The sequence below is a fragment of the Botrytis sinoallii genome, assembly GCF_014898435.1.
Source record: "Botrytis sinoallii strain Bc 23 chromosome Unknown BSIN_034, whole genome shotgun sequence".
Lineage (NCBI taxonomy): Eukaryota > Fungi > Ascomycota > Leotiomycetes > Helotiales > Sclerotiniaceae > Botrytis > Botrytis sinoallii.
In genome coordinates, this window is record NW_024066061.1 from 204,610 (window position 1) to 223,043 (window position 18,434).

General features: G+C 42.4%; 6 protein-coding genes across 6 annotated transcripts; 2 read left to right on the forward strand and 4 right to left on the reverse strand.

The window, feature by feature from the left end:
• Positions 1-2,071: 2,071 nt before the first annotated feature.
• EAF02_011651 (uncharacterized protein) lies at positions 2,072-3,201 on the forward strand (the record flags this gene model as incomplete). Its single annotated transcript, XM_038907698.1, has 2 exons — positions 2,072-2,242; positions 2,320-3,201. The coding sequence occupies 2 exons, from the start codon at positions 2,072-2,074 to the stop codon at positions 3,199-3,201; spliced, it is 1,053 nt and encodes a 350-aa protein (XP_038752515.1).
• Positions 3,202-5,032: 1,831 nt separating this feature from the next.
• EAF02_011652 (uncharacterized protein) lies at positions 5,033-6,259 on the reverse strand (the record flags this gene model as incomplete). Its single annotated transcript, XM_038907699.1, has 2 exons — positions 5,033-5,913; positions 5,968-6,259. The coding sequence occupies 2 exons, from the start codon at positions 6,257-6,259 to the stop codon at positions 5,033-5,035; spliced, it is 1,173 nt and encodes a 390-aa protein (XP_038752516.1).
• A 4,535-nt stretch (positions 6,260-10,794) lies between these two features.
• EAF02_011653 (uncharacterized protein) lies at positions 10,795-13,460 on the reverse strand (the record flags this gene model as incomplete). Its single annotated transcript, XM_038907700.1, has 5 exons — positions 10,795-11,229; positions 11,283-12,532; positions 12,579-12,797; positions 12,847-13,189; positions 13,248-13,460. 5 exons carry the CDS (start codon positions 13,458-13,460, stop codon positions 10,795-10,797), a joined length of 2,460 nt encoding a protein of 819 aa, XP_038752517.1.
• A 338-nt stretch (positions 13,461-13,798) lies between these two features.
• EAF02_011654 (uncharacterized protein) lies at positions 13,799-14,494 on the forward strand (the record flags this gene model as incomplete). The annotated part of the gene is made up of 1 exon (XM_038907701.1): positions 13,799-14,494. The coding sequence occupies one exon, from the start codon at positions 13,799-13,801 to the stop codon at positions 14,492-14,494; it is 696 nt and encodes a 231-aa protein (XP_038752518.1).
• Positions 14,495-14,849: 355 nt separating this feature from the next.
• On the reverse strand, positions 14,850-15,275 carry EAF02_011655 (uncharacterized protein; the record flags this gene model as incomplete). Its single annotated transcript, XM_038907702.1, has 1 exon — positions 14,850-15,275. One exon carries the CDS (start codon positions 15,273-15,275, stop codon positions 14,850-14,852), a length of 426 nt encoding a protein of 141 aa, XP_038752519.1.
• Positions 15,276-16,859: 1,584 nt separating this feature from the next.
• On the reverse strand, positions 16,860-18,229 carry EAF02_011656 (uncharacterized protein; the record flags this gene model as incomplete). The annotated part of the gene is made up of 4 exons (XM_038907703.1): positions 16,860-16,949; positions 16,997-17,891; positions 17,954-18,080; positions 18,214-18,229. The coding sequence occupies 4 exons, from the start codon at positions 18,227-18,229 to the stop codon at positions 16,860-16,862; spliced, it is 1,128 nt and encodes a 375-aa protein (XP_038752520.1).
• Between the last annotated feature and the right edge of the window lie 205 nt (positions 18,230-18,434).

The following is an 18,434-nucleotide window of genomic DNA, read 5'->3' on the forward strand; positions in this document are numbered from 1 at the left end:
AGTGAAACCTGAATCGTGAGAGAAGCGCTGCGGTGAATGGGCCGATGTTCCCGCACTTTTTTTTACCTTGTTACCCCAGATCAACGAGCCTCTTGCCATAAGTCTCACAGCTTGATAATCTTTATGTTTTTTGGTTGACTTTCTTCACTCTCAAACACCAGCTGACTTGAAGATCCTTATTTCTTACTTTCTTAACATATGGTGATCACGACCTGAATCTTAGATCGCACCAAACACGAATTCGGAGGGTCGGAAAATGTTTACCAATGTAGAAACTCATATCGGTCCTTCGATGGCGAAAAACTGATATCGGAGGAATTCGAAACAGTTTGATGACTTAGTAGATTCCATTCTGGAACTAGGATGGAATTGAGGTGGGATCACAAAGTAAGATGCATTTCCCCCCAGCCACACGTGTTAACAAACATGCTGAACAAGACCGTCAGAAGCGCCTTTTTCGATGCAAAGATGCTCTCATAGGAAGATTTTCAAAATTGTACAATGAGTGTTGGGATATCTTTTGGAGGTCAGACGCTGATATCCATGACATGGCATGCCAACTCGAGTGACAATTCTGATGTCGTGTCACTCTGAATTACTCGAGGCGATGTGGTACTGCATTTGAAGTCAACATGAGATCAATGTCGCAGTATTGTAAGGTGGGACTAGGTGTATATGGTACCACCACGATCCCACCACGTAGGTTTAGTAATTCTGGATAGTCATCCTTTGAGCACTCTTGATGGAATGATCTTTTGGGGTCGATCTGAACGGTGCGAATGTCGGCACCTATTGAAGTGTCAGCCGTCAGGAACACCATCACTAAACCACATGTTAAGAGGTCAGGCCGTTGGGGCGCTTGTAAGGCAATTAGAAATTGAAACCCAATACTCATCTTTTCAATCCCAACTTCGTTTCTTTAACTTAAGCCGAATCCCTATGGTTATGCCTACAGATATTGAATTCTAGACTGTATTGAGATCCTACCTACTTGGGAAGGTACTTCAAAGGTTACTAGGGGTAGTACCTCGAAGGCATTGAGCTTCATAACAAGCATGTGAATATGTTATTCCTTGAAAACATGATAAAGAGGACTGCCGAACATGTACAGCCGAAATGATAATGAATGGATGCCCGATCCCGAATGTCAACCTTGTCTGTTCATAGGTACTTGAAGTATCTTGCCTAGGAACAAAGTCTCCGAAAATTATCAAGGTCTCGTTATGCAGTAGCTGCTGGTAGTAGATGGACGATATATATTAGAAGGTCGAGATTATCTCGTGCGTGAGATGAGTGTACAGATAAAGTACAACTATCAATATACGATGTACACCTAGTATTTAAGACCGTTTCAAGGAATGGCAAATTTTGTTGATATGGGTTGACTTACAAAGTGATGGGTAAAATTTTATCATTTGTCATCCATCATCAGAGCCAAGATTAGAGGTGGCTCTCAAGACGAAGATTGATTGGTGGTCCAGTGGGATCATGTGATTTTTGGCAGAGTTTAACTAGTACTCCGTAGTTCGCTCATATCTCGGCTTCCAAGGTTCTAGACGTCATTGCTTCATTACTGGGAATAACCTCAAAAGGATATCAAGACATGTCAAGATATGGCCCATCCTTTTGATCTGTTCCACTTTCTTATGTAATACCATGTTTACTCAATATTTTGTTGATGAATCTTTGTTTCTTTTCTGATCGGACAATTTCTCCATCTTACCACTAAAGTATCAAAGGATTTGTAGTTTCATTTTGAGTTTCTTGTTGATGAGAAATCAACGTTTTTGATTAAGTAAACTTCTCCATCAAAGAGAATGCTATCAGACAATCTCAATGGTCAAGAGACCATATCTCCGATGTGTCTACATCATCAAACTAGGAGATACTAAGTTGTGGACCATGAACAATCCACCCAGGCGGGGTGATCCCAACGATCATGTTCTTTGTACTTGGTATATATCTGCTATTCACATCTTTATCACATTAACACCATTGGCAGCTTTATATTCCCGTTCATTGAACCTCACACTTTACTCACATTTACATATATAACTCACAACTAATCAACATGTCCCAATCAATCCCCGAAACCACCAAAACTTGGAGAATCGAAGGAGCAAACGGATTTGATAGCTTGAAATATGATACTCAAGCTACACTTCCAGAATTGGGTGCTAACGACGTTCTTGTGAAACTTCACGCTGCTTCATTGAACTACAGAGATTTGATAATACCCAAGGTAAGTGTGCAAAACCAATGCTTCCTTTGATAGCACTGCTCCCGTAGGTAAAACTAATCACTTATTCTCTTCCCTAGGGTCAATATCCATTTCCACTTAGAGATGGCATAATTCCCGGCTCTGATGGTGCTGGTGAAGTCCTTGCTGTTGGATCAAAAGTAACTCGATTTACCCCCGGTGCCAAGGTCCTTACCCTTTTCAGTCAAACTCACTATGGTGGTTCGCTCGATCATTTATCTATCCAAAGTGGCTTGGGTGGTGCCGTGGATGGTACGCTTCGTCAACATGGTGTCTTCAACGAAAATGGGCTCGTAGACATGCCTTCCTCCCTTTCATACCTCGAAGGAGCAACTCTGCCATGTGCAGCCGTCACAGCCTGGAATGCTCTATATGGATTAAAGCCGCTGAAACCTGGTGATGTGGTTCTCACGCAAGGAACTGGTGGTGTTAGCATATTCGCTGTCCAATTTGCCAAAGCAGCTGGGGCAACCGTAATTGCCACAACCTCCTCCGAGTCAAAAGCTTCGACACTTAAAAAACTCGGTGTCGATCACGTAATCAATTACAAAACCACTCCAGAATGGGGTGCACATGCAAAATCCCTTACTCCTAAGTCCGCTGGCGTAGCGCACATTCTCGAAGTCGGCGGTCCCACTACCATGGCACAATCTCTACAAGCCATCAAGATCGACGGCGTGATCAGTATAATTGGATTTGTGGGCGGACAAGCAAAAGAAAAGGAGCCAGGATTTTTGGACTGTTTGACAAACGTCTGTACGGTCAGAGGTTTGCTCGTAGGAAGCAGAGACATGTTCGAGGATATGAACAGGTCAATTGATGCAAACGGAATCAAGCCAGTGGTCGATGAAAAGATATTCGGTCTGGATGAGCTTAAAGAGGCTTATCAATACATGTGGGACCAGAAACATTTTGGCAAGTTGGCCATTAAAATCGAGTAGAGGCATGTAAGCATATTACCATGGGTACTAGAAAAATTCAGGACTGTCAGGATTCCCGTTTGGCTATACTATCAATATATACTATAAAAATTGGAGTAACACGGATGAGATTCTACCTCATACACGATTTTCCAGATCATACTCAATATTCACAATTTAAAACTCATTATTTCATCCTTTGTTATCCCTTTCTATTTTACGTTCTGGAATCTCTCATTCTCATGACTCAGAAGATCAATATTGAAAGTCGGCAAAATTTAAAGGTTCTTTTATCCTATTTCGCTCTCTAATCTTCATCCATCGCTGCTCATTCTTCCTCTCACCTTACTTGTCCCACCTTCACAGTGTTTATATCTACAAGATTGGCGCTCAGAGTTTGCTGACTGGGACTCTTGCATTTGAGAGGTCGTAGCACAGTGCACATTCTGTTTCAATAATAGGGTTTCACCTGAGTGAACCTACTTTGTCTATACCCGTGCTCGCAATTCCTTTCAGTGTTAGTTATAATCTGATTTCATGGGCTTGGATGTTCGCACTGTTGTAAACCTTTGCATCTATAACTCGAGAGGCAGTGTTCATGATGGTTTCCATTTCAGATTGTAGCTCGAATGCTTGAAAGCAGGGTTCGCATTGCGGCTGGATAGTTCGATCAACTCATTCCTGTATTGTTCTCGCGAGTATTTGAGTGAATGCTTGAGTTTTTCTTGTCTTTCTTTTGCATCTTGAAGCATCGCATCGTATCGCATCGCAAGCTTTCTCGTCATCAGACATCTGGTCATCCAATGGCGCAGAGTGAGGAGTAAATGATTTTGAAATGACTATGTGATTGATTAGATCTTCTTGCAAAGTCAAGAGACCGGATATTTAGTGATGTCCACAAAGGGGTGATTCCCACTTAGTCTCTGTTGATGTTGAAGTTGAGGGCTAATACAGCAACGTCTGTTGCATGGTGATTCGCTGTGTATTATTATCACAGTGCAATCGTATCCCCGTAGTCTGAGATTCACAACGCCGGTTTTATCAGGGATAGTAAAACATCGGTCTCACAGTACTCTGCAAACATCAATTGAATGAGGCTCTGCTAGCTCTCTGGGGTCCATTGCAGTGGAGGCAGAACGATTTAATAGGAAGTCCGGAGGTCGGCGAACCCTGAGGTCGGTGACTTTGCCCTTTTGATGATACTTTTTGCGGTAATAACACTATGCAGCAATATTTCAGGTATTAGTATCTCGATTACTATAAATGCCGTTTGGGGTCTAGTATATGCTAGTGTAGATTGTTTTGTTTTTAACATATTACCATTTAAGGTAATATTGCATGGAATGTTGCTATATGAGGTTATTCCCGTACTTTTTATAAATTGATCGTTTAATCGTTGATCTGAATGCTTCGCCAATTCTCTGAAAGCCAGTGCCTCACCTAAAGTATTCTCGAGTAGCTTTCGGACGATTGGTTGTATGGAAGAAACTTCGCCTACGCCTACACCAGTTTCGATTTATCAATCGATCATTGTTGTTCGTTTTGGAATTGCGACTGTGATGATAATAGCTATCGCAACAATAAACTAATCATTATCAGCTTATATGTCACTTACCGTATGGAATAAGGTCTTGAAGTTACACTTGATGCTGTTATTATTTGATGAGCTAATACTTGGGAGCAGGAACTATCTATCAGATTGAATTACACTCAAGAGGAAATCAAGTCTTCAGAAATGAATGGTTCAATCACATGATCAATATCAAAACGAAACACCATTGACTGAATGTAAATTTGCTATATACTAGGTGAGAGATTCTAGTTACATTCTTCAAGCCAAAGCCATGCCGATTTATGCGGCAGTAGCGAAACCAATACGGGAGTTGGTGGTGTCATAGACGGAGTAGTATTGCTCCAAGAACTTCTGTCCAATGATGGTGTTGACACCGGAAGCACCTCCGTCGTTGATCCAGGCGTAGTACCTGCCGGAGCTAAGACCGAAGGAGGAGTATTGGGCGGTTGGGACCAAGTATTGTGCTGGGGTAAGGGTGTAAGTGGTGGTTCCGAACTTAATAGAAAAGTTTGCTGTTGGCTTGGTGGTGAAGGCAGCAAGACCGGATGAGCTGTCGGTGCTACCGCCGGTGGCAGCAAGGAACTTGTTGTAAGCTGCGGTTGGGATGTAGATCAAAGTGGTTCCAGTGTCGACAATTCCGGTGGCGAATGTTGCAAGGGATGTAGTGCCGTAAGTGAAACCAGCGACGTTGATACCCCAGTAGTTTGAGGCATCGCCAGATGTGGCCTTGGGGAAGTAGGTAAGAGTACCAGTGTACTTTGAGGTGTCAACACCACCGAGGGTAAGCTCGCCGTTAGTGTCATCATCATCGCTTCCAGATTCTGGCTTGAAGTAAACGCCAAGAACCTCACTAGTGATGGTGCCTTGGGACTTGAGATTGTCCATGAAGGTTGGGACAGTAGAGAGGCCAGAAACGGTACCCTGAGTAAGGTCAACTGGACCAACACCGAGAATACCATCGACGCCAGAGAATCCAGAAGCGCTGGTGGCAGCACCAATGGATTGAGACTTGACGGTAAGACCGCCGAAGCTGACAGTGTCTGTGTACTCTCTTCCGGAGAACGAGCCACTACCGTAAGAGACAGAGACGGTACCACCAGAGGCTACACCAGTTGAGGACTTCTCGCAAGAAGCCTGAGCACCACACCAGGTGTTGGAGGCTGAGTAAGATCATTAGTAAAGAGTTTCAAGAGCAGATTGAAGAAGTAACTTACATCCAGTATCGACGATGAGCGAGTATGTGGCACCTCCAATTACGACTGGGGCAATGTAGGAGACATCCTCGTTAGTGACTGCGCCAGAGCTGACTGCAGTAGCACGCTTGGCAGAAATTGCGATACCGTTGACCTTGTTGAGACGGGCTTGGCCTTTGTCGACGATGTTCTTGATGGAGGTGACGTTGTGGTGTTTGGCCAACGGAAGAACGGCAGACTTAACTTGGGCAACTGGGGATGCCGATACGGCAGCGGCGCCGGCGAATGCAAGAAGGCTGGTGGTGAACAACATGGTGCAAGAAGTACAGAACTGGTGAGGCAAGTCAAGGTAGAAGATGAAGCTGTGTGGATGAAGAGAAAGAGGAAGATGGAGACGTCTTATTTATACTCCAAGACTCACCAGTGACCCGTGAACCTGATGCTTGATCTAACCCCTCTCCTCATCTCGGAAAGGAAGGTAACGATCAAAAGTTTTGATGGCGTATTATCACCATGTATTGCGTTGAATAACGATATAGGGTTTGGTTATTGAAACAAAGCATTTCAAAGACAAGACTTACTGTTCTTGGCAGGTCAGTATAGAAAAGGTTCAATGTCGGCATTTGCCATGTTAAGGGGAAGAAGCCATTCTTCACAAATACATGTGAGTTTCTATTTCTGGGGTGTCGAAACCAGCTGATGGTGTTAATTTCCCGCACACATTCGGGTTAGTGAGAGGGGCAGCCGTTTTCATTCAAATCGTCTAATCCCGTGCTATCTCGAAATATCTTCACGAAGAAACGCCATCAGTACAAAATACAAGCTTTGTTGGCGCTAGCCAAGTTGTAGCTTCCCGTCTCGGCGACGTATGCCGCGCCGGCTCCACCGCCGGCTATTAACATTTATGCATACTAGGATATTTTAACAGCACTAGGTACTCTACAGCAAAAACTCGAGCTCCCACGCCTTATCTGCTCATGATTTGATTGCCACATTCCTCTTTCCTTCCTAGATGGACACAAGCCAAAGCGTCTCCACCATCCCACCTTCCGCAATAGGAAGTTCTCTACCGTTCTTGCCTCGGTGCACTTTAATTTACTTTGCTTCTATGGTCTCAAATTTAGATAACCGTACCGCCCATCTACTTAATTTGTCGATCGGCGGCTCTCCATAATTCGAACTGTCTAGATCTAATCTTTCTGTATCGATCGATTGATGTAATCTACAAGGCAAACCAAGAATCAAAGGAATCATTTATAGATGCTATATCTCGCAATCTAGCAATCTAGAGGTATCATTCGATACATAGGAATGTTCCAATCTTACTGTACCCTCCATTGATCATTTAAATGACACATTTACCGGAGTTTACATCTATCTCACTTCAGTGCTCACGACAAGTGCCTCTTGTACTTTCTTTCTCGAATCCCAATCCCAATCCCAATTGTTGAGTCAAAGTAGACTATTCAATGATTTACGATGTGATCTACAGCTAATCGAAAAGATGTTCATTTAATTTGGTTAATCAATCTTACAAGTTATCAAATGTCCTTACAACGTATGGGTCCTACCCCAAGTATAAATATCAACGGTACCGACAGATATCTGGATTGGAATTCAATCAAAGTGATTAACAAAAATGAATGATTCTATAAATGATTACTCATAGATTTACGACCAAGCCAATATTGCAATTTTACAATCCACTTCAATTTCTCCAATCGCAGATCATTATTTTATGATACCCCGCTTAACCCAGCACATGATTGCGAGCACCCCTCACTTTGACAACTTGCAGATACGATCTAATCCCCTGACATTAATCTCATTACTATTCCACAAAGGGATTAGACTATTTCATCTTCTTCTTCATTCTTCATTTGACTTGCAACTATCCCAAAGTTACCATTTTCCTCTGAACAAGCAGTTCAGAAGCAGTTCAGATTCTATAACATCCTTCTCCACACGATCATCACAGCGATACGAAAAGTGAGTTGAGACCCAAGCCAATAGTCTCAAGTTGTGGGTACAAAATCCCTAAAAAGCCGGTCGTACTTACCCCTAAATGACTTCATCCGGTTGAAAGCATCGTGAACAGGGTCATAAGAGCCGAACGCTAATGAAACAAACGCTAGGCGTTACTGCACTCACTATCATGTAGTTTAAAAGCGTTCGTTGCAAACCTCAACACATTACTATGGAGGTAATGGCTCTTCGTACCTTGATGGTCACTGAGGTTTAGATGAAAGGTTCAAACGCCAAGAGTTATCAAGAGATGCTTCGGCCAGAGCTATCTCGTATCAAATACGCATAGACATAAAGCCAATCTGCTTAGAGCCTATTGCCCCGTGCCCTATCTGCGGTATTTCTAAGCTAGTAGAAAAGGCTGTCGTTAGCTACAGATCAATGTCAGGGTATGTAATCGTCCGGACTGCAGCCCAACAATATAAGGTTTTGAATATCTAAAGCAGTTAGAAATCTGAAAATAGTTCAATGTTCTAATTGGTTTTAATAATCTTCAGTGTTGGACTGCAGTCCAAACTACCGCTCTGCCTAAGATCATTTCAAGCGAAAAAGACGGAGGATTCCTCATGGTGGTGAGCAGACGAGATAGCAGCAGCAGAAGAGATTGTAGCGACAATAGTGGCGAGAATGGTGACTGTTTGAGATGAAGCATACTCAAAATGAAAGATATGAGATAAGTGAGATCTAGAAGAGAAGATACTTAACTCTTAAAGAAGTGGGGATATTGGGGAAGGGAATTCTTCTGGGGGTGGGTTTTTACTATCTTTGTGGTTGTTCCTATCGTTAGTTCAAAGATCTAGGGGCAACCTTCACACGGAGTACATTGAAGATAATACTTAAGTTTCAAAGTAAAAGCTGCTTCCACCATGATTGGGCGACATCAAGGTGTGAGAGATGTACTAGGAAGAAGAGAGAAGGTGAACGTGTGCTAGAACGCTAAGTGAGAGTGCCGAAGACTTAATTTTGTAAAGCTACGAGACATGCAACTACAAGCCAAGATGTGATTGATAGCACCAATATCCAATCCTCGCGAGTTGTAGTCGACGTGTGGGGTATGTAAAGGGGTTAAGATATCCAAATTACAAGGTAAGTCCCTGTGTTCGGAAATTTAAACTTTTGACGGGCGGAATAGGGTCTCAAAATTGAATGAAGCGAGGGTGGATGAGAAAATCCTAGATACGATTTATTATGTTAAGGTTGACAATAAGAAGCATTCAACGGTATTGCCCCAACTCAATAGAAGTAATTTCAAAACCTTCCATGGGCCTATATACGAGACGATCAGAAATCCCCGCATCGACCATCATAATATCACTCTTGTGGTGCTACCAGGAAGGGAAATTTGTCGCTTCTTGTATCGTTTTCAGGTATTCTCGCAAGTTGGATACGGATGAAGGGATGCGAAGATAGAGAGTACTTATGTAGAAATGAAGATCGAGTTTAAAGGTCAAATACCCATTATCCACATGTCAAGAGCGCGAACCCTATTTCGTTGCATTCACGCATGTTATTCACTTGAAGATCGTGTCGGCAGTGTGGAATCAACTCTAACAGCTAACGTGATTCAGTGAGCCACTTGAAGCACATATAAGGAAGCTATGTACCAGGCCTATTCTCTTTTCCCCGGAGCTGCCTCTTTAATACACAGCGAGAGTTCTCAGGCTGGCAAGTGATTACTATCGGATTTTGGGACCGCATGGTAGACTGATGTAGTACTTGAAAGCGAGCTTAAAGTTCGAAATAAATGATTTGTTGAACCATATATAGAAAAAGAAAAGTTTATAAAATGGCGAAGACATTGTGAAGAATGGCGACGAGCATAAGAACAGTGCCGTTGATTGTTGTATCTTGATATATTGTTGTCACTGAATGCAGGCATGAATTTCTAATGCAAATTCTCATAGCTATCCTTTCGCTATCCGACCTGACTCGAAAGTATTACAATTTTTTTTTGGATCTGTCAAGTATTCAGACCTTTAAGTCCAGCCTCATCAGTTATTTCATTCACTTCTTCGTGATCCTTTCATAATAAGATGCAGAACTACAGAGCTGGAGGTTTCACAGCTCTTTTATAGTGGCAGATTGAAATTGTGTGGAGTGAATAGGTATGGGTATAAGTAGATGAAGAGTTCGATCTACCAAAAGCGAAAGGATAACAGATATACATGGAGTGAATGTTGTTGCAACGCATAGTGTGTTCAAGTGGTGTATATCAAGCGGTAACACGACGAATGCCGTAAAAGTATTGCTGAACATAAAAAGAAAGAGCGCACTCAAGTTCTGGCCATTGATGGATGTTGAAAAGATTTCTTCATCATTCGAAGGATTTCCAACTCCTGGCAATGAAGCTCGATCAACGCAAGTTACACTGCTCTTGTAAATCTGTCGTTCCGAGGTACTGATCAAATAAAGCCACTGGCAGCAGAAAATGAGTGCAATGAAATCTTCAATGACAGTCAGAAGGCCCTACGACGAGATAAATGAGATGACAGTCACATGCTAACGACCAAGCACTTGCCGAGTAAATCGTACAGAAAATGGTAATATGACACCAATTTATAAGCAGGTTTGCGACCTTCCGCATTTGATGAAGTCTGCGAACTATCCAGCGTCCTAGCCCAGCTAACTTCACAACTAGTTACCGGCGCATCATCTTCGCCAATGAGTGGCCCTCGCGATACGCCCTTTACGCCCTTCAAAGCCCACGAGGTGGACGGCAATAAACGTCAACCAATGCCAGCGAATAAAAAGACAGACCCGTGTTATCAAATAAATCATCTCAATTAAATCCTTGGTATCAAGTACAATACATCCAAACATATATCACAAGTGTGCTCTAGCCTTCAGTGCTTGCCTTCTCTTCTCTCTTCTTTGCAATTCCTCCTTGTCCTCCTCTGACATCCCTATATCCCCCGATCCTTCCGCGAACAAAGTCTGACCCAATTCATCTGCAAGTCTCAAGACTCTTGTTGATACGGTTGCTCCATCTCGTCTATTTTTTCCTTCTCGCCTTGACTTTGCAATCTTTTCAATAAAATCCCATAATTTTCCTTCAGCGATTATCATATTAGTTTCTGGATTTCGCTGTGGTGTCCATTCGGGAGCAAGTCGAGATCGTGGTGGGATCTTGGAATTTCGACTCTTAGATACTATTACAATGCCCTCATCTTCAAATCGCTGATATGCATTTTTAAGTGTTTCTTTATTAACGGCTTCGAAGTAAGATAGATCACCTTGGTGATAAAGAGTTTTCCCAAGCTTGAAATCATTAGCAGTTAGTCATAGACGACATACGACATGAAGAGACTTACCAGTTGAGCGCCATCATGAGCTTTCTTGACTTCTAACCAAACATCATTTGGTTTGCTTGGAGGTGGTGTGAAGCCCATAAGAGAAACAGCACCAAGCCAAAATGCTTCAACGAATGGCCATATCAAGAAACAGTAAAAATCGTAGTTTTCGCGTCCAACGGAACGCTCATGATCAGATAGACCAACAGTCAATATCTTTCCTTCTGGATCCCGAATAAGTTCAACAATATTGTCGGCTTCCAAGTCGTGTAGAGTGTTGTCCAGATTAACAACCAGTCCTTCGGTCGGGTAGATAAATTCACCTCGAAATAGCTGGGAGAGAAATTGAACTTGACTTCGAAGGTCTTCATATGAGATGTTTTGGTGAACTTTCCCTCCGCCACGCTTTACGTTCATGTACATACTGGCGCTAACGAGTGCTTCAGATATGAACAAATGTATTGTCATGTTTCGATAAAAAGAAAGTTGGAATCGATCGACAGCATAGTACGTTTCTTCAGCCAACCCATCTACCCTACCTACAAGATCTTTGCCGAGAACCTCAAGAGCGCGCTCAACAACTGTAGATGTGGTAGCGCCAGCAAAATGAGCTACTCGCCCACCCTTGTTTCTAACCCGTTCGCTGATCCATTCGACTCGACGAATCAACTCAGATTTTCCAACACCACGGCCTCTCAAAGTCAATAAAACCGTTCCAACCAACGCAGTAGGCATGACAACCGAAACTGCATTGATATCGGATAAAACTTTGTAACCCAAAGTTCTCAGTAGCTTTTGCCGAACACTAGGTACATTGATGCTCTCAAAATCAAGAGTCTTTGGTATTCCCAGCGATCGAGCTTGTTGTTGTAAAATAAAATCTCGTAAACTCCAAGGTTCATGAAATCGGACATCCACACGACCCAATTTTAGAGAAAGAACTGATGATGCCGAGAGGAAATCGGCCAAATTCTCCTTTTTCTTGGGAATACCAAGTAGTTCACCAACATAACCTTCGGTTTCGATGACTTTATCATACTGAGTGCTGACAGGACATATGATTGTATCTTTGACTCGACCTGAAAGGATACTATCCAGGATGAAACTCAGAATACCGAATTTGGGAGGCAACAACTTTCCCGTTCTTGATCTACCGCCCTCGATGAAACATTCAAAATTGTAACCGCCTTGTAGAAGGGTATCTATGTATGATTGTACAAGAGTAGTATACAGAGCATCATCTCCGAAGCTTCTTCGTATCCACATGGCCCCTATAAAATTATTATATGTCAAGAGCGTTTGAGGATATAGACTAACCAGCATGTTGTAGAAAGCTCCCCACGACAGGGAAATTAAGATTATCCCCAGCTACAACTGTAGGTAAGGCGATACCCAATCGATAGCAAATCAGTTGCAAAGAAACATAGTCTACATGGGATCTATGACATGGAAGGAAAATTATAGATGTTTTGTCTTTTTGTGCTTTTTCGGCAACATTTCGTAATCTAAGAACTTCCTCGCTGGACACATGAATACCTACATATTCATTAGTGAGAATATTTGAAGCCATGTGAAATCCACTTGCCTTGATGATATGCTCTTGTCAACAGCTGGGTGCATAGGTAATAAGCTCCTCGAATAAATGGCCTACTTTCCATTTTGCATATCATATCGCTCGTCAATTTTTCTGAAAGCTCTTGCAAACTTTGTTCAATGGCAGACTTTCTCTGCGATCTTTTCGAATGGTATAACGGATCATCTTTATTCAATAAACCTTCCTGCTCCTCAATTCCTATCCGCTTCTCGGCCAATTCGGATATTCGTGTTTGTAAAATAGGTGTAGACATGACCGCAGCTGTCATATTTTCCGAGAATCCAGGATAGAAGATAGGCTGTCCGATGAAATGATCGTAGGCACGCCATCCTGTCTGTAAGGGCGTTAAATATTAGCAATGGATGATTTATGCCATCGGCGAAGGAACTTACTCCCGAAACATGTAAAGAGACCTCTCTCAGAAATTCCAAAGGACTTGACCTAAACCTAGCCATATGCTCCACCAAATTCCTTTCCTTCTCTCCATCGTGAGGTCTTTCCGGAGGTTCGATGTAACCACTAGGATGCAATGTTACTTGATCGCCCAAGATTTCAAGATCAGGAGCCGAAGTCCTTGGAGGAGATGAGGTTTTGTTGTCTGCCATGTTGATCGATATTGGAAGATGATGTTATCATATTATCGTTGTCGCACAGTATTATCGAATGCCGAAAACAAACATACGCATTATTATCGCAAGCCTGCTAGGTGTGATGGATCATTGTCAATTAAATATTTAAGCCTCGGCGAGGCACGCCGGAGCGCGCCATCCATTGCCTTGAGGATCACAACGAAATCTGGGGTCACCAAAACGAGTTTAGCGTTCATGTCTTACTGTGGAACTATGTTTTAACATGTGAATTTTGGTAGCTCTAGACTTCTTCTCAAGCTTTTGATATTTTGCGACAAATTTATTTCAACAACGAACAAAACAGCACAGAAAAGATGGCATCGAAGGATAACAATATAGCGACGCAATTGTTATCGCGGGCGCATTCGCCTGATACTTCAAGTCGGATCTTCACCGAAAAAGTCAAACAACGACCATTACATCTAAAACCCACAGAACCAAATAACGAACAACAACGTCGTCGTCTCGAAAGACAGCGAAAACTAGCTTTACGAAAAAAGAAATTGAAGCCAGCCCCTCTATCTGCTCGAGAGAAACGCGCTTTATGTCTATACGATGTACCTAAATCGGCCCAGAAATACAACATCTACGAACCATTAAATAAAATGTGGTTAGGATACATTTCGGAAGTGTTGGGAGGAGAAAATTGTATGCCAGTTACTGGATCTGCGGCTGCTAAATTGTGCAGTGCGGATTATCATGGAGCAGAACTTGAGGTTGTGAGAAGTAGGTGTGTGAGTAGAGTTGGTGTGAAGGGGATTGTGATCAAAGATTCAAAGGGAGTTTTCGAGGTTATCACGAAGAATAATAATTTAAAGGTTCTGCCAAAGGAAAATACCATTTTCAAATTCACGGTACCAGTTCAGGCGATCAAGAAAGATATCGAGTCAGAGAATGATGGAAATCCTGTCACAGAACTGGTCTTCGAGTTACATGGTGAACAATTTATGCATCGAGCAGCAGATCGTGCAAATAAGAAATTTAAACCACATTTCTTGCCTCACGTATGAAAGACCAATTTGGGGGATCTTTTATCCTGGAGTCTCCCGATGGAACGATTTTCGGTTGCCCTTCTTTGCATGCGATGGCTCGCCAGACCCAATACAACAGTCTCATACGATTCCACAAAAGTTTAGAGCGTCGAGATGGGCGTTGGAGATGTAATTTGGATATCACCAATATCATATTGAACGAACACTCAGTCAACAAACATTACATTCCATCAACGCCGTCATCATCTAATCCTCTTTTCAACCCACCGAAATAATCCATTATAGCCACCACACGACCCAAACTCCAGGCACATTATACATAACGATTCATACATGAACTCCTTTTAAAATCAAAGCATACACAGCTCATTCTTCAAACCACATCCTTCGAAACATGCGCTGGTGCTGGCTGTGCGATCCCCGTTGATTGCTGGGAGACGACTGTTTCCCCATTCGCCGGCGCATATGAATAGGCCGGCAAATTCACATCATCCGCAACACTATAGGGTGGAGCCGCCGCATTCGCCCCCGGTCTATTGTATAACTTTCCCGCGTATTGCGTGTGTCTTTGTCTTCGTCTCCGTGAACCGATCGTCGTCAAGGTTACTATAATAACGACGAAAACCACGAGGATGACCACGCTGATAATTACGTGAATGGTGACAGCACTCTTCTGTCCGGAGTTGAAATCTCGTTCTTGTGGATCCGACGGCGATTGGGGATAATCGCTACCGACATTTGCCATTGCCATAGGAAAAGCGAAGAGGAGGACGGGAAGGATATTCTTGAGAGTGGACATGTTGATTGAAATACAATGTCGTATTGAGAGATCAATAAGATGTACTTCTGAATCCTATTGCGCACAATAGAGAATCGAAAGAAATTTCAACCTTGAATTCTACACAATATCTTCAGGCAAAAATCCCAAGTCTTTCTGATAAACCAAAATAACCAAAAGAAAAACTCCCTTATAAAAAACTCACAACCACTCAATATACCAAATCTCACCGTCTCCCTTCCCATCTACCTCCCATCCTTCACCCCTCTGCGCCTCCCCAAACCCCATCTGATACACTCCAATTCGTGGCTCTGCTCACACCATTCGTTTCCTCACCAAACCATCTCATCTCATCTCATCTCATCCATCCATCCATCCATAAAAATATGACATTCCTACCCAAACTATTAGTACAACATTCTCTTGCATGACAACAGTTGTCCGAAAAGTTTCAGAAGTAAGATAAGAGAGAGGCACAGTATTTAATGCACCACCAGCTGTGGTAAGTTGTAACATAACGAATCAAGATATTTACATAAATTATGCGTAAAAGTGTGGAATCAAGGCTGTGTGGAAATATTTCTGGCTGGGGGGTAGTGCTTATGGAATTTATTTCATTTGGTGTGAGTAGGTACCTATCTACCCAGGTAGTAAGCGCTCGGTTATATCAGGGGGAATCGAGGGTTTTACATACCTAATAGTTAGTACGTGTGTGTGTGTATTATGTGTATTATGTGTGATGATGTTTCATGTCACCTATGTTATGATAGATAGGGCTGCAAGGCTGATTTCTAGGGCTATTCTATAACCTCACCTACCTAGGTACATACATAGTAGTATACTTGCTACCTACCTAGATCCGCAATGGCACTATTATCTTATGTATCTTGGTTGATCACCCAGCGACCCTGATGATCAAATGAAATAAAATGATCCTTCATCTTCAAACGATATAATCGTGTACCTGCACCAATCATGAGGCCTTCAACCTGAGGAATTTTGATCAATATCCCAGCAGGTTCTTCATTACAGACGCTCTTCATTACAGACGCTCTTCATTACAGACTTTCTTCTGCCTGTTTCAATATCTCGCTCTCAACTTCATGAATGTTTCGGTTCACATGGCTAAGATATCGATAACAATAATCATCAGTAGTTAGACCAATTATTCAAGAACTTCAGATTATCAAACATGATTTTCGTCGTGTCACCTTCAAATTCCCAGGTGTATGAGGGGCCATTATTGAGCAATATTCATCGATTCTTTCTCTGCCATTTGGACTTTTCAATTACCCATTTAGTGATATATGTAGGTAAACCTTTGACATCATTCCAGATGAGATTCATTCATATCCTTTTCAACACTAGGCATTCCTTCAGCTTTCAGTCTCGACTCTTGTCCAACCCCTCTACTATATTGTACAACATTTCCAGATATCATCTGACCAAATTCAGAAGACGTTCATGGGTATTATCTTCATTGATCATGTTTTGATTGTTCGGTCTCGGTAAAGTCGTTTTGTACTCCTGACGCCATGAAATTGTCGGTTGTGGGAAATGAGCTTGCTAGATTGCATAGTTCCTCTATTCGTACCGAATCACCACTCAATACCATAAACTAATAAGTTCCTCACTAACAGCACTTGGAGTCAAAGCCCCCGATTCGGTGATAAGTGCGGATATCAGGGCTGGAGGCTGCAAAATATTTAGCATCATATCAAATCCAGAGAGAAAACACTTACTGTAAAGTCCACCGCATCAACAGCATCTGGTTTCGATATATTAATCTTGCCTGCCTCAAAATATTCCGATTTCTCCTCAATTTTCGGAGTTTTATCCCCTTCATCATCCTCGGTACGGAAATCGATAATCTCTTGATCAATACCAAGATCATATTGTCCCAAAGGATATAATCGCACGAACTTGTGACTTTCCGCAGCGACATAAAATGGCTTTCCGGCTGCTTTCGCTAATAGCGCGATTTGATATGTTCCCAATCTCGAAATGACTCCTCCATTTTCTACCACACCTTCTGCACCGACAATAACTAAATCGACTTTGCCCATAGCATATCCAACAGCACCCTCTGATATCGTAGCAACGGGTACACCTTTAGCCCTTAATGATGTAACCACGGCTTTACTCTCTGCGCTCCTAGCATCGTCCATAACATAAATGACGTTAAATCTGACATTTCCACCAGTAGCTCTCGATTCCGCAGCTTTATCTAGTAGAGCTCCCACAACTCTACTTCCTCCATGAGTCAAAACCACACTTCCATCTCTAACAAAGTTTCGTCCATAGGTAGCAATACTATATCTAGCCTGCTTTGCTCTGGTAACAAACAATCTTCCATTACTCAAAAGATGCTGTCGCACGGTCTCGAAGTTTCCGGTACTTGAAGGTTTTAAAGATTGTATCATATATCTTTGAAATAAATCCGTTCCGGCAGATAACGATATGGAATTGGGGATGCGAGATTTCAAATAATCAGACTGGGTTTTAACTAAATCGAGAGTTTCGTAAACGGTGACTGCGCGAGAGCAGGCCAGAAGTTCAATGAGTGCTTCGATTGCAGCGACGGGCATAGTGACATCGGGATCATCGTTGAGAAGTCGATGGTAGGTTTCTACTATGCTGATAGAGGGGTTATGAGTCAGTGAGGGGTTCTTTTGAGAATTGTACACAGAGAGATGTACTCGAATTGTTTTGAATCCTTCTTTTGAGGAATATTTCCTATGGAAGCCATTTTCTTTAAAGCAGGAGGATATCCAGAAAGTGCCGGTGGAGTGGTACTACGAAAGCTTTCTTCGAAAAGAGGTGTTGCTAATGAGGAGGGGAAATTTTGTTAGCAAGAGCAAGGCTGTGACGCACCACAAAATGGATTTTCGACGGCGCAAGAGCTAGCTAGAGCAATGGTTGATCAAAATCGCATTGACAATTTATAGATTTGACATACCTGGTTCTGGATCCATTTTGGGTGTGTGTTTATCCTTTGAATTTCTTCAAGATCAAGATTTCAAGTCGGTTTGTAGAGATTCCTCCAAAAAAGACTCGTTATATGGAATATCAATAGAGTCATGAAATTGTTTGTAAAATGCAATTGATGACTCCAAGCATTATCGAAACAATGAATTCATAATTAGAGAGGGCAAGGATCATTTCAGCCAATCAGAGATC